Source organism: Haliotis rubra, unplaced genomic scaffold, assembly GCF_003918875.1.
Source record: "Haliotis rubra isolate DU_JTF1 unplaced genomic scaffold, ASM391887v1 Scf499, whole genome shotgun sequence".
NCBI classification, from domain to species: domain Eukaryota; kingdom Metazoa; phylum Mollusca; class Gastropoda; order Lepetellida; family Haliotidae; genus Haliotis; species Haliotis rubra.
In genome coordinates this window covers 608468-623161 of record NW_025767189.1, presented here as the reverse complement: position 1 = coordinate 623161, position 14694 = coordinate 608468, and the positions used below count along the sequence as shown (strand labels likewise).

The 14694-nt window shown below is 42.7% G+C and overlaps 1 protein-coding gene across 1 annotated transcript; it reads right to left on the bottom strand.

Moving 5' to 3' along the window:
• Window positions 1-1932: 1932 nt before the first annotated feature.
• LOC124291652 lies at window positions 1933-12301 on the bottom strand. Its single transcript, XM_046728702.1, has 2 exons — window positions 11448-12301; window positions 1933-3029 (listed from the first exon to the last, which is right to left on the bottom strand). The coding sequence occupies exons 1-2, from the start codon at window positions 11718-11720 to the stop codon at window positions 2754-2756; spliced, it is 549 nt and encodes a 182-aa protein (XP_046584658.1). The 5' UTR covers window positions 11721-12301; the 3' UTR covers window positions 1933-2753.
• Window positions 12302-14694: the final 2393 nt, after the last annotated feature.

Here is a 14694-nt window from a genome sequence, read left to right as displayed (position 1 = left end):
GTGGGACGGTGGGGTAGCCTAGTGGTTAAGGCGTTCGCTCGTCACGCCGAAGACCCGGGTTCGATTCCCCACATGGGCACAAAGTGTGAAGCCCATTTCTGGTCACCCCCGCCGTGATATTGGCTAGAATATTGCTACAATCGGCGTAAAACCACTCAGGCACTCATACCAATTGTTTACGATCAACGTGTTGTATGTATTTAACTGTTATGGGTTCATAACACTGGCTGTCTTCAGCTAGTAATTGTTTTGTATGTTATATTATGAATACGTATTTGGTATCCTCCTGTATATATCACACGTTTAAAAGAATAAATATATATTTACTACAATCCACCTTTCTCATTACAATCTGCTATCTACTTGAATATGAATAGTGTCCATAGCTTTCCAATCATTTTATTTCATATCTTCAACAATCAACGGAGAAAACACTTGAATCTTCTCATTCCGGAAATGGAATCAACAATCCATGGAAAAATCACTCGTTTCCGGAAGTGGAATGAAAGAATCTATTGATTCAGCTGCAGGAATCAATAAATTCGAGTGATTATAGATCTTTTTCACTTGTCGGTTTGAGCATTTTCGAGAGGAGTGCCTATAGCGATGACGCACTGGTAAAATATTTCCCAGGTACAGCCTGTTTTCATTATATCAGTTTATGTACCTAACTGAAACTGTTTCTAGCAATACTTTGACAGTTTTATTCAGAAAATAAAACTTCCGTATTTAATCGCCAACAACGTAGCATACTCGCATGGATCGGTTTCAGAGGTGCTTCAGTGATCTAGAAAAGGGAGAGCACTCTGTGCACCATAGCGGCTTGAGCTGCACTCCTGTCTCCTGGATTGCTTTAAACAGGAGGCTTGGAGGCTTTCAGTGACTAGTATATTTTTACAAGCCTTATTGTTACATATTACTCGGAATTAAAACAAGACCGAGTATCCTGTCATTATGAGATGGAACCAAGGTGAATGCGCGTCGCTTTGCGATGAGGGTTTACCTGGTCCTAAACCTGGTCCTTTCCATCGCTTTGGTAGATGCGATGTTGCAGATTATAGCGTAATACACCCACTCGTTTTAACCGTAACACTGACAGTAAGGTAGTTGAGTGCTTGTGTGCGTTCACGCATGTGTCTCAGTCGACTGGTCCTTATCATATTTCGAACATGATGCAGGATAACAAGGCAATCACGGTACCATCTGCAATGTCTTGACGCGGTCTGATCTTAAACCACCGACCTTCCTGGGCAGGAGCTCCATCACTTTGGGGGCTGAAGGGATGGAGAAAGCAAGCGCTCCGTCACGTATGATTTGTTTGTCTATTTGTTGTTTTACGCCGCACTCAGCAACATTCCAGCTATATGGCGGATGTAAATATTCGAGTCTTAACCATAACATTATTAACAGGTGAGTACCTATTTGTGTGCAACAAGGCATGATATAATAAAAATAGGTGGTGTCTTTATGTAAGGACCAAATCATAATGTGGTCAAAAGACCAGTGTTTTCGTGTTCTGGACAAGCCATAACTTTATTGAAACCCAGTGTCTTACTTCGTGTGTGGAAGAACTCATGGCATTTCCAAACTGCCAGGTACTTCACGTGTGGGTCAGGGTAGAAATATCCTTGTCTTTATGTCATGGATAGGGCATATCATCACCAAAATGCCAGCGTCTTCGCGTATGGGACAAGTCATAACATCATCCAAATATTAGAAGCTTCATGAATAGGACGAGGCAAAAGTTGAGATTCCTTAAAAATGTTAAATGTGAGTCCCCACATAGTATTGATCTATGCGGACAGTATTTGTGAAACATTCCTCTACCATTGAGTCAATGGTAGGCCTTGAACAACCGCCTTGTCCTCACGTCGTCCCAGACATGTCTACAAACTCATCGTCTCGGGAGGAAATATAACCAATGAGACAATATGAAATAAGGGCAATAATTTATTGAATAAACTTTGTATTTGCTAACATGAAACTAACATAGCACCATCGTCAACATAACAAACACTGTCAATATGAAGTTCTCTCACACACGCCCGGAATTCATAACGTCATCTTCACAATGAAGTCCTGGGGGAGATCTAGATGTTTCGTTCACCACCATGTTGGACCAACCCAGTTGGGCATGTTGAACTACTGCATCTTAAATGATCTTGGAATGTCTGCAGACAGCAATACAGACACAGTTCAGACTCGGACGTTTCTTGATTCGTTGGTTACCCTTAGGGTTTTGTTAGTGATGACATCGTCATCAGAGATTTTAGCGAGTCTTTGAATGTCTCGTACCTGGAACATCTTACCGGCATGCATCCTCAGATCTTTGGCAGCTGTTAAGCTGTAAACAGTGTTACAGTTTATTGGTAGAAACTGATGTTTCCATCTCAACACTGCAATACGTACTCATTAAAACTGATAAAAGACATAGAAAAAAAATGACCAATGAGATCTGAACTAGGTGGTTGTCTTTGGGCTAACATGCACAGTCCAATGGGATAAGTCCCTGTAGGAACCTTCAGCAACATTCCTGAAAATCAGCAACACCTTGACGTCAGCATCAGGCGACTCTCTCATCTATAAGGTTGTATCCAGGAGTCATTCAATGGGAAGCTGCAATTGGTCCAGCACATGCTGCTGTCCCATAGCTGCATCCACAAACAGTGTGATGTCCATGCTGGGGTGCGTCTACACCCATCAACCATCACAGCTCAACTAAAGTGAAACATAAGGTACCCGATCTGTCGTGTTCAGATGTACTCGTCACTCCTCCACTTGATGCGAGTACACCTGGGAGAGCCTTGCAGAGACAGGAGGGACTTGGTTCGTGAGGTGAAGTCACTGTCGCTCCGTGGCAATTTGTGTCGGCGCTTGTGTGCGTCGTTGAGGGATGCGGTGCTGCCTTCGAGGCTGCTGACATCGGAGTTGGATGAGTGGTACTCGTACATGCATCTCAGCTGGAGGATGTTCGCCCGGAGCTCGATGAACTGTTTGAGGAGAGATTTGTCTTGCTCCTTCATCTGTAGCTGTGGAGAAAGAATGAAAGTGTTACGGGTGGTTTACATTGAATGGCTAGTATTCTGTAAGTACGAATGGCTAATTACACCAACTGTATAACAAAGTGGCAGCCTTAACACCGCGATCTGAAGTTAGTCGAATCTCGACCAGGCAAACAACTGTTGTCTACCTTCAGTTCACGCTGCCAACCGACACGGAATATAATCTGCATGGTCACACATATATTACCATATGGTTCTCTTTTCGGTCGTATGAAGATTGGCCATTAGATGCCAATAAAATAGCTTTCATGGTGTCTCCAATACACTTGACAATAAAACGTGTCCTTATTTTGTTGGTAAAATATCATATCACTACAGATTAAGTTGTTCGTCAGTGTCTACACACAAGATATGATTGGTCCATGAATACACATGCAAGCGAGGTCACAGAACTCTGACAAATCGTGTTCCCTCTCGCATGCAACTAAAATAATCCACCATCAAACTGAATTTTGTACAAAACTAGAAACTGAATTTTATGCCACTTTGAACAGTATTCTGGTTATGTAACAGCGTGAACTATATGCTGTAGGAAAGGGAGACTGACTGACTGACTGAGTTTTGTTTTACGCCGTTTTTAGCAATATTCCAGCAATATCACGGCGGGGGACACCAGAAGTGGGCTTCACACATTGTACCCATGTGGGAATCAAACCCGGGCCTTCGGCGTGACGAGCGAACGCATTAACCACTAGGCTACCCCACCGCCCCCAGGAAAGGGAGATGGTGTTGCAGGCTCACCACTTGTATTATTACTACGTACAGGAATATGGTGTCGAAACTAAGTAGATGAATAGGTTTAATATTATCTTGATAAACAGAGAAATGCGTGTGTAAATGAAAACTAAGAGAGTTAATTCCTATCACGAAAATGAAACAATTTAGCCAAACGAGACGCAAAATTATTGAATACACAAGCTAAGATAGTGTGGTGAAATAAGGCTGCGTAGGGTTGATCCAATTTGCATAACCTCAGACTGGATGTAAGTCCAGTCAGTGGTATGTTGTGGGCGTTGAAAAGAAACTGTGCTTTCTTTACCTGAATACTTTTAGGCAAAACACCAAAACGACTAAAACACTGACTGTGTCGCTTATGCAAGTCAATGTCAAACTGAAGCAGCGATAAGACCATTGTCAACCCATTGGTGAGACATGGGTGAAGGTTAGACGGATTCCATGTTAATATTATCAAACATAACTGCCGTGTGTGTAAGCGGCGCTGATCCAGGAGACTTTGTGAAAATACACGTCTTGATCCCACGACTGGGCCGGGCTGCAGCGGGTTGCATCAGGTGACACAGGAAGTTTGTCCATCTCACGTGATCAACATCAACACTTGCCACAGCTAAATATTGACTTGTCAAAAGTGTACCCGGTGTGATTGCCTTGTTGCAGGCGGTGTACAGACAAACAGAAATACTGCTTCCTTGACAAGTTAAAGCAGTTCTTAAAAATCCTAACAGGAAGTGGCGAGCAGTGGGAATATGTACTCGTATCCAACAGGCAAGGATGCACATAGCTGTGTGTGTTATCCCTTGGAAGACCGGCCTAGTTTTATACAGGATTAGCGCTGCATTTACAATACGTGACTAGCTCTACAGGCAAACCCGTTATGTATATTATACTTGCAATGCATGTCATCAACGCTGCTTTATGCAGTTCTGGTTTATAGCGACCGCCTCCGTGGTGTAGTGGTTAGAGAGTCCGCCCGGAGAACGGAGAACGCGTCATACCAAAAGACGTTAAAATATGGTACTTGTTGGTCCCTGTTGGTCGACATTAATGGGTACGAAAAGGACTGGTCGGCTTGGAGTCAGTATAATGTGTCTGAGTGGGGTATTCATGCTTCACTGCGGCATGGTATCTCAGTGGGCTAGCACTATAAAACCAGCTTCAGTCTGGGCTAGTACAAGCAGCCGCACATACACATACACATACACACGCATGCACGTCGTCATATGAGCGAAATACTCTCCAGCGCGACGTTAAACCCAATTTCGCCTCACCTCAGGTTTATAGCACGCAATCATTGATATGTCAAGTCCATATATGTAATCGGTAGTCAGACAATGCCTTCGGGATTAAGAAGTCTTAGATCTGGCGATTAGGTATGGAATGGTATCCCGGATGAGACTCAACCCCAAAAAGTACAGGAATGAGTTCTTTCAGAGAGTGCGTAACCACAAATATCACACGTTACAAGACTTGGATTATCTATACGTCGTAGCATTACTAACCTAGCAGCAGCGTTACAACTATGGTGGAGTTGGGGGAGGGGGAGAGTGACGCTAAGGGGAAGAGGGTACAGAAAACAATGTGAGAGAAAACGACAAAATTCCGATGTCAATCAATGAATCAATGATGAAGCAAATAATTTTATGGAGGTACAAGCTTCTGGAATGCCGATCAAAAATATGTCTGAATGAATGTCGTTTGATACCGCGGTTATTAATAACATTGTTCTATCACGGAAGTATGCATGATCACGCGTGGACCAGCAAACCACTGGCTGAAAACATGAGCAACGACCCAGGTGTTAGTGTTACCCCAATTAAGCTACGTTACGGGGTCAATCCGATCTATATTTGGTCGCCTCCTGCTACACACACGGATCACCCGACAGTTAGGTCCTATGGTCTTCAGACACAAGTTAATGTTGTGCTACCAATGCCTTGCTATGTATCTCACAAAGGTTTGCAAAGGTTTGCAATATATCTCTGTGTCTTACTGCAAACTTTTGCAAACCTTTGTGAAATATATCCCTGTGTCTTACAGACCCGTGAAGACTCGGGTCATAATTGGTCTTCAGCAACCCATGCTTGTCGTAAGAGGCGAATAACGGGATCGGGTGGACAGGCTCGCTGATTTGGTTAACACATGTCATCGTATCCCAATAGCGCAGATCGATGCTCATGCTGTTGACCACTGGATTCTCTGGTCCAGACTCGGTTATTTACAGACCGCCGCCATATCTGGAATATTGCTTAGTATGGTGTTAAACAACAACCAAACCAAACCCTGTCTCTTACTATTTCTTGCTAAATCGTGCTGTATTCAGCTTATAGCGAGATAGCGGGGCCATGCAATGTTTATTGGCTCTAGCTATGAATTGCTATGTATCACTATTTCAACAATGTCTTGCTATGTATCACTATTTGTCAGAATGTTTCGCCATATATCACTATCTCTTGCTAAGTTTTACTATTCTGTGGTTCGAGGTGGTTGCATTAATTACCCGCCTTCACTGTATACAGACACTTGGATGTAGATGTAAAGACACAGATGCTCCCCAAATACATGTAAGACAGTCCTGTGTATTTATCCCTAAGTATTTGTCTGGTTCTATATCTGTCCCGAGCCTCCATTCTCGCCTCCCGCTCACTTCCCTCGGTCAATTAAGCCTCTGGGTTTCTTGTTGGCCAAACAAACACAAGGATAATCTGTTAATCCGTCCGTGCTTCACCACGTGACGTCCAACTGGCCGTGATCTTCAGGCCACAAGGAGGGGATTTCGAGAATCCGCCATTCCCGCCTAAGTCAGCAAATATGTTTGAGGAGCTCTATTCCTTAGCCATCCCCCTGCATTTAAACCCTTGAGAAAAAACATTGCTGAGGTTGCTTCGGCCGACGACTACATCCTATGCATACAGGGGTGGGGTCCGTGAGGGGTAGGGGTAGAGGGGGGCAAGGTTAGGGCGTGGGGACGTTCGTTTTGCAATCCCCTGAATTGTTGGCAGAGGCAATAAGTCTCAATGTTTTTAGGACGAGGTTAATTGAATTACGCCATTTTCTCGTGAAGACGTGTCGCAATACCTCGTCAAATGTTCCCCCGTCCCAGCCCCGTCCCAGTCGTCGTCTCCTCCCTCGTCAAATACAACCAGAACAAATTCTTCCTGTTGATCTTGGAATTTCGTGCTGTTGTTAAATTTTGGAGGCTTTGTCAAAACAGTTGGAAGGACCTCCAAAATCATTTTTCAGGAACACTAGACTTCCGTTCGTCAAGTTGTGTTCCCAAATATAGCCGCCTTATGAGATGTGTCAATTTCACAATATTACTCCGAGCAAAGTAAAATTAAGTTAGGCTTAAGTTAAGCCCCTGTTCTACCTATAACTCGTGGAAAACATTGTCTCTAGCATTAGAGAGACAAATTTAGATATCGATATTCAGCTCTTTACGACCATAGTCACGTTTACCACACAAAACAATTACTCAGATATGCGCGCTTTCTGAAAGATCCAATTCTACATGTTCTTGCAAGTGAATGCAATATTTGTTCTACAATTGCAGCTTACACAATGATACAAACGATATCTATACATCCCATGTACATGCCTACAGTGAACCTTTCTCTAACAGTACGATGCCACGCACACAATAAGTCTGTAGTGCAGTACAACATGCCGTAGGTCTTCATAAGTCATGCTTCCACGTACGGGGGCTTTTACGAACAGACGGTTCTCGTCATGTGGTGTCGGGGTCTTATATGCACCACCGAACAAATCTTATTACGGGGTTGTAGTATACATGTGATAGTGTTTGGTCAGCATCTCTTATCTGGTAAGGGACGTTGGGGTAGCCTAGTGGTTAATGCGTTCGCTAGTCATGCCAAAACCCCGGTTCGATTGCACACATGGGTACAATGTGTGTAGCCCATTTTGGGTGTACCCCGTCGTGATATTGCTGGAATATTGCTAAAAGCGGCGTAGCACTAACACTTAACTTACTCAAGTATCTGGTGAGAACATCCACAGAACCCTACATTTTCCACAAGGATGTTTTCTGAATTTTGGTTTCCAGTGTCAAAGGTCACAAAGGCTATGCATATTTTTATAGATAAGAAAAAAAAAACCATTTTACGTATTCTGTTTAGAACGATGTGTTTCTTTAAACATAAACTGATTGCAATCGTAGCATAGTCTTCCAACCTTCTAATATTATTTTGACTTAGCTTAGTTCACAGACGATCGATAAATGACTGAACAATTTGAGGAAATGTATCATAAATGTGCACTTGAAGTGATGCCGTTGTTCAAACTGAAATTCTATTTACTATTGCAGTCCCCTATCGAACAATTAAACAGTAGTGTAATGCTAATATATGAATATGTTGTTTGCCTTTACCATTCAGTTTCCCATCTTATCGTGCACCGTTTCTTATCTACACAGTTTGTATGGAAACCCTTGTTTCTGGGCGAATACTATTACGACCGTCTACATACTGTAGGTGGGTCAAATGGGTCTAACATCTCGTTTCAGAGTATTTCACTTAAATTTACAGATGAACACGGGTGCGTTTGCGAGTGCATGTGCGTTTGAGAGTGCATGTGCTATTCCAGACGCTCAGACACATATTATTGCCTTTGAGCTGGTCTGTCCTTGTATGTATCCTTGTTTTATCCCTAAACACTGAGCCTTAGGCACGGATACACGCATCATTGTTAACGTATATTGGTAAGACGAGGCCAGGGATTGAGCTTCTGACCTTCCTACCATGACCATGATTCATACACCGTTCCCTTGATTCTTTAAACTGGGTCCCGTCTGGTTTCCCGGGCATATCTGGACTGGTCCCTAGTAACCTATACTTGTCGAAAGGGTCGACTAAATGAATCGATTTGTCTATGACTCGATTGATTGCGTATCACAGACGACATGGGCGTTCTTCATACTATCAACCTCTGGTTTGCCCGTGATAGGCTTTGTGTGGTATGACACGAAGTTAGCGCTGGTAAACAATAGTTCCCTTTGAATAATCCCGTAATATATCAAGTGTATCGATACTCGAAATCACGAAATATGCCCAAATCAAGATATTTGAACTACTTACCCTCGAGTATATCAAAATGTACCTTATTTTATTTATTATTTATTTTATTATTTGATATTTATATAGCGCATATATACATGCACTAGTGCATGCTCAAAGCGCTGGTATTTTTTCCCTCGATCAGTGGATGTCAACGGCACATCTTATTATCAATTTCAGCTCCCCGGGGAACATATAACTCTTGCTGCCACAAGGCGCACCGAGTTATTGCGGCTTTCCCATCCTTACGAGGTACCTGTATCCATTACAAGGTTAACATATAGAGCCATACAATACACCCCGGCCACCTGTGCATGTCTTATCAACGCAGTTAGAACCGCATGCACTCATATCCATGCCTCGAGGCTTAAGTTTAACGAACCAAAACAAAAGCATAATGTTGAAGATGTACTTGGCGACCCGTACGGCCGGGACCTCTTGTCAGTCAGTGTCAATGGCCTGCGCTTCATGTTACCAATATTGGGGTAACATTACATCGATCACAACAACAGTTACCTACGGTCACTTCAAGCGGACCGCGGGCTATTACAGACCCCATTAAGCCTGTCCGCGCACCTGCTAAAATGAACTACCTCTGTCTAAACATTGACAGGTAAAGTAGGGTATTTAACCCAAATAGAATTAATATCCCCAAGCGTTACATGGCTGTTACTCCACGATGGTACCACGTTGTACGACCATGTTGCGTAATATCTCATGACATGCATTCTTTAGATGTTGGTATTGGTTGTCCGGCAGTTAAGTGTATTAGTATTTAATTGTGTGTATTTATCTCTCGATCGCGTGTCGTAAGCGTTGTATTGTGGTTGTGAAATATTGGATTTGCTTAGCATAATGTCATGCATAGCTGAAATCTTCAGTCAACAGTCATTGAAAATGTCATTTAGGCGTATGTTTGGATAAGGTATTTCCGGAAGCCATTATCCCAGGTAGATATAGAGTGTTTTATAGTGCACTATTGATCTGTGGACATTGAATGTTATGAAATGCGTTATGAAGGAATGTCGGTGGGCAGGTTTGGGAATGCATATGGTATGAATAGCATTACGATCTGTTTACAATTAGGGGAGAGGATATTCTTATGTTGCATAGTGTGAGTGTTATTTCATAAAACATGTTTGATATGAATACCGTATTTCCTTTAATGAGGACTTCCAGATACGGCACTTTTACGCTCACTGGGTGTAATTACCGTAATTGCTAGTGAACTGCTTTGCCCCCGGCGCTTATTAGAGTCCCGGAGCTTATTAGACAAAATACGGTACCTTGTTTCCATCGCTGTATGGCTGTAATATTGTCAGTGCGATGTAAAATTTTAACTCACTCACTCATAAAATAATGACGAATATAGATATGCATGCTTTTGAGTATAATTCTGAGGAAGACTCAAACGAATATTTTGTCAGACACAGGTGTCTACCGGGGACAGGCAGTTTATTAACCTGAGGGGTGAGGGTCAAGGGGTGGAGGTGATTGAGATTTCTGAGAGAGAGAGAATAATCTTTCTGTCACAGTATCATAACACGAACTTGTTTCTGTGGAATGTTGCAATTATTTTATTTTTTTTTTTTTGTGTGTGTGTGTGTGTGTGTGATAAAATATTTTTACAAATATATCTTAGTCCTTGCCCTCCTCGACACCAAATATCAAAGGTTGTTCCCTAGCATCACATACGCCGTAGTGTAACAGTAAAGCCATAAAACCAACGTCAAGCGGTAATCACTTAACAGGTAATTATACGTATGTCTATAAATACAATGTACATGGGATTGTCTTGTACACTTTCAAGCAGCAGTTCTGAACAACGCCCTGCACGTTTGATCATGATAGCAACGTTGTGTGCCCCTCCCAAACCAACACGTGTAGAGTAGGCAGTGAGCACGACCACAGCGTTATGTCACGGTGTGAGCCATAGCTCTTGAGTGAGTGTCACACCGATAACAAGGCGATATATAGCCTATGTCAACGAGTAAGGCTAATTTAAGTTTCAATGACTGTTTCAACATATACCGTTTGGACTCTCAATTGTACACCAATATAGAAACAGGTTTCATTTGGGTTTTAAACCACGAGATAAGATCGGCGGTTGTTAAAGCCTCGCGCTTATGGGTTTAGGGTCTGTTCATGAATGGGAGTGTGTGGCAATGTAATACCTGTGGAAAGTTTATCGCCCGTAATCCATGCTTCAGAGTTTAACCCCAACCATAAGTGCAACTATTTATCAGATTTTCTTCTACATTAGATTTGATCAATACATAGATGACATTCTAGGCAGTTATTGTGACTTTTTAAAAAGCGAATAGAGGGTACGAGGTTTTACACGATTGTGTCCCTCGAGTGGGCGTTAAGTCTCTGGTTGATAGTTATAAAGAGTGAATACAGTACAACGCCGTTTTTTATCAATATACCAGCCACAAACAGAAATGGGTTTCATACTTCGAGGGGAATCGAACCCGGTCATCGACATGATGAGACGACGATTTAACCACAAGGCTACCTTACCGCCCCTGTTGATTAATAAGAAACATTCAGACAAATTAAAGTAGATGGCACTTACTATTTCCTGTCTGATCCACTTGAGAGCCACCCCAAGGTCTTTCTCTCGAGATTCCAAATCTTTCTCCTCATCCTCGCCAGTTTCTTTCCCTCTCTGCTGCAGCTTTTTCTTATACCTCGTGGGCAGACTCACGCTATCAGCTGCCTGCACATCCTTTACGTTCTGCACGTGCTCGTTGCAGACGACACTTGCCATGGGCTTGCTGCTGATGTTGTTGTTGTCGAAAATGGTGGCACTGACGCCCTCTTCTACGCTGCCGACGACACTCCTCATAGTTCAAGTCAATGCTCAGAGTAACGTCTACAAAAGTTAATCCACAAGTCTTGGAAAGGCAACGTGTCGTATTTCCCCAATCGGTTAATCTAATCCCGACTAAGTATCAGGATACCTGACTCTCCTTATACAAGCTTCCTAGTATTTATCAACGTGACACCAACGTGTTGTCCAATCAGAGATAATTATTTATCAGTATCCACATCTCCTGGTACGTCTTTCTCCGGAAGATATCTTCTCTGCCGGGATCTCCCAGTATGCAAGCAGTCAGCTCTAGTATTGTCTGATCCGATCAGTTGATCACTGTTGCTACAGCTCCTGTCAAGTTCAGAACCACTGTCACAATCCTGTAGTCTTTCACTGTTAAATCTGCACAACACGCTCGGAGAATCAATCAGTCAAGTGTCTTCCACTCAAGTGAGAAATTTCTCAAGAACCCGGTATAGAGGAGAAGGAACAGACTATGTATTGTGTTTTCCCTGTGGGCCGACCTATTGGTACAGCGGGTGTATCGTGTATAGGCACACTCTGAGCCAGTTACTGTGCTCACTGAGATTGTCCAGGGTGTTTTCTCAATGAGAGTTGACAGACGCCGTGTTTATAGAGGAGGGCTTTGTTGACGTAATGTGCTTCCGAGATCGCTGATTGGCTGCTTCAGTTGTCAGTTAGTCGTGATGCGTGACGCGCGGGGGGAGAATGACGGTTGCGTCACTCAATTACTACAGCGATGACACACACGGTGAGTGTGTGTTGTACGTTGTGTGTGTACATTATAAGTCGTGTGTGACTGCCTAACTTAAATGTCCTTTTGTGGAAAGCAAGCCTTAACTGTGAGATATAAAGACTGCTGTAATGAGAAATGATGTATATAAACATAAATAAACGTTAAAGCTTCAATAGCTTATAACAACATTGAACAACTGATTAGATAGGATCGTTATCCGCAAGGTTCCACGGGAAGGTTTATACAGGTACAGACAGGTACGCAAATATGTGCCCAGCGGAAAGTACTTATACAAACACAGATCCCTCGTTAATTTTGTGTTCCAGATTTGTATCCATTCATCCTTCCATTTAAATTTCCTTTAATTCTCCGTTTCTATTTTTTTTTGGGGGGTAGTAACACCATTCTTTCAAAATTTCTATTTCTTGTCCCCCCTCATTTCTTAATAAGTGTAGGGGCGGTGGGGTAGCCTAATGGTTAAAGCGTTGGCTTGTCACGCCGAAAACCCGGGTTCGAATCCCCACATGGGCACAATGTGTGAAGCCCATTTCTGGTGTCCCCCGCCGTGATGTTGCTGGAATATTGCTAAAAGCGGCGTAAAACCAAACTCAGTCTTAATAAGTGTACTACCCTGTCGCCGAAACACCTTAGTTGTGCGTGCGACGCTAAATAAAATAAATAAATAAATAACTGTATCCATGTGAGATTTCTTTTGTTAGTTGTGAGTTAAGATCTTGAAAGTCGTTCAGAAGTAGGACGAACATGAATGCATGACACGGTTTATGGATAACAGCTTCTTTCTAATTCTTGATCGCGACATTTCAGAGATTAATGCCTGCTCCGTCATTCACCTGACGAAGGAGCAAGGATTAGCTCTGATACGTTGTTATACAGAATTAAAAAGAAGCTTTTATCCATAAAACATGTCATGTATTCTTGTGAGGTGAGTTGAAATTGGGTTTAACGTCGTGCTTGAGAATATTTCGCTCATATGACGACGTGCATGCGTTTGTGTGTGTATGTGCGGCGGCTTGTACTAGCCTAGACTTAAGCTGGTTTTATAGTGCTAGCCCACTGAGATGCCATGCCGCAGTGAAGCATGAATACCCCACTCAGACACATTATACTGACTCCGAACCGACCAGTCCTTGTTGTACCCATTAATGCCGAGCGCCAGGCAGGGACCAACAGGTACCATATTTTAACGTCTTTTGGTATGACGCGGTCGGGGATCGAACCCGCGACCTTCCGCTCTCCGGGCGGACGCTCTAACCCCTACACCACGGAGGCGGTTCATGTATTCTTCTGAGTTAAGGTAACCTATATGAACTCTTTCATTAAATGTATGATAAGATTACCAAATAATGTTATCCCTCCTAAATCTATATATTTGTCAAGTTTTGTCTCAAGTCTGGAACGACGGGTGACATAATATGACCTAATGCCCGAGATTGTTCTACAGGTGATTATTGGTATAAATACCTGTCCTTTCGGTATGTCTTGTGTACTATCGTTTGTATCATTTTGTTGTGTATGAAAGCAGAACATTTTGTGGGGGTAAGCTGATAAATCGACCCACACGTTCCCACGCTCTCTCTCATATATATGTATCTCCGGTATCCTTGCACTAAGTGAAATCAATGTAATTCGTGTCCCAATAGAACACAAACACAAAACACTCTTGCGTATCCTTCTTTGTACTGCGTTACTTTATCGTTTGAATGACATCCGCGTTGAAAGATATTATTCCGTGAAGTGTAACAGCATGACTATGAAAATGCATAACTGAGAGAAACAAACAGCGCCATTAAAATTGAGGAGCCCCTTTAAGATGGGAGTTTCAGATCTGACGAAATCTAGACGTTTGCATTACAAACAGTGTTGGGCCGAATTGGAAATAATATCGTAAGGGACTGGGAGAAAGAATACTTTGTTTTGCAAATTTAAAATTCTAATTGTATCTATGTTCATACAAATGGAGGCATTGGGGGTAACCTTGTGGTTCAATCGTACATTCGTGTTACGGGCGAGATTCTCAACGTAGGTGAAGCCAATTTCTTGGTGTTCCCCCCAACCTAGTGGTACATAACTACATACCTGATGATAAATTCTGGTGCATCAAGATTAACATACATATGCGTACTGGTACATGACGATGAACGTACAGATACGTATTGCTACATGACGATGAACATACAGATACGTACTGGTACATGACGATGAACGTACATATACGTACTGCTACATGAC

What these genes read in the sequence shown, in the direction of transcription:
- LOC124291652 (XM_046728702.1), bottom strand. Translation starts at nt 11,720, where the DNA reads ATGAGGAGTGTCGTCGGCAGCGTAGAAGAGGGCGTCAGTGCCACCATT. An exon ending in AGTGGATCAGACAGGAAATA is followed by an intron (nt 3,030 to 11,447) that starts GTAAGTGCCATC and finishes CTTTCTCCACAG; the next exon opens with CTACAGATGAAGGAGCAAGA.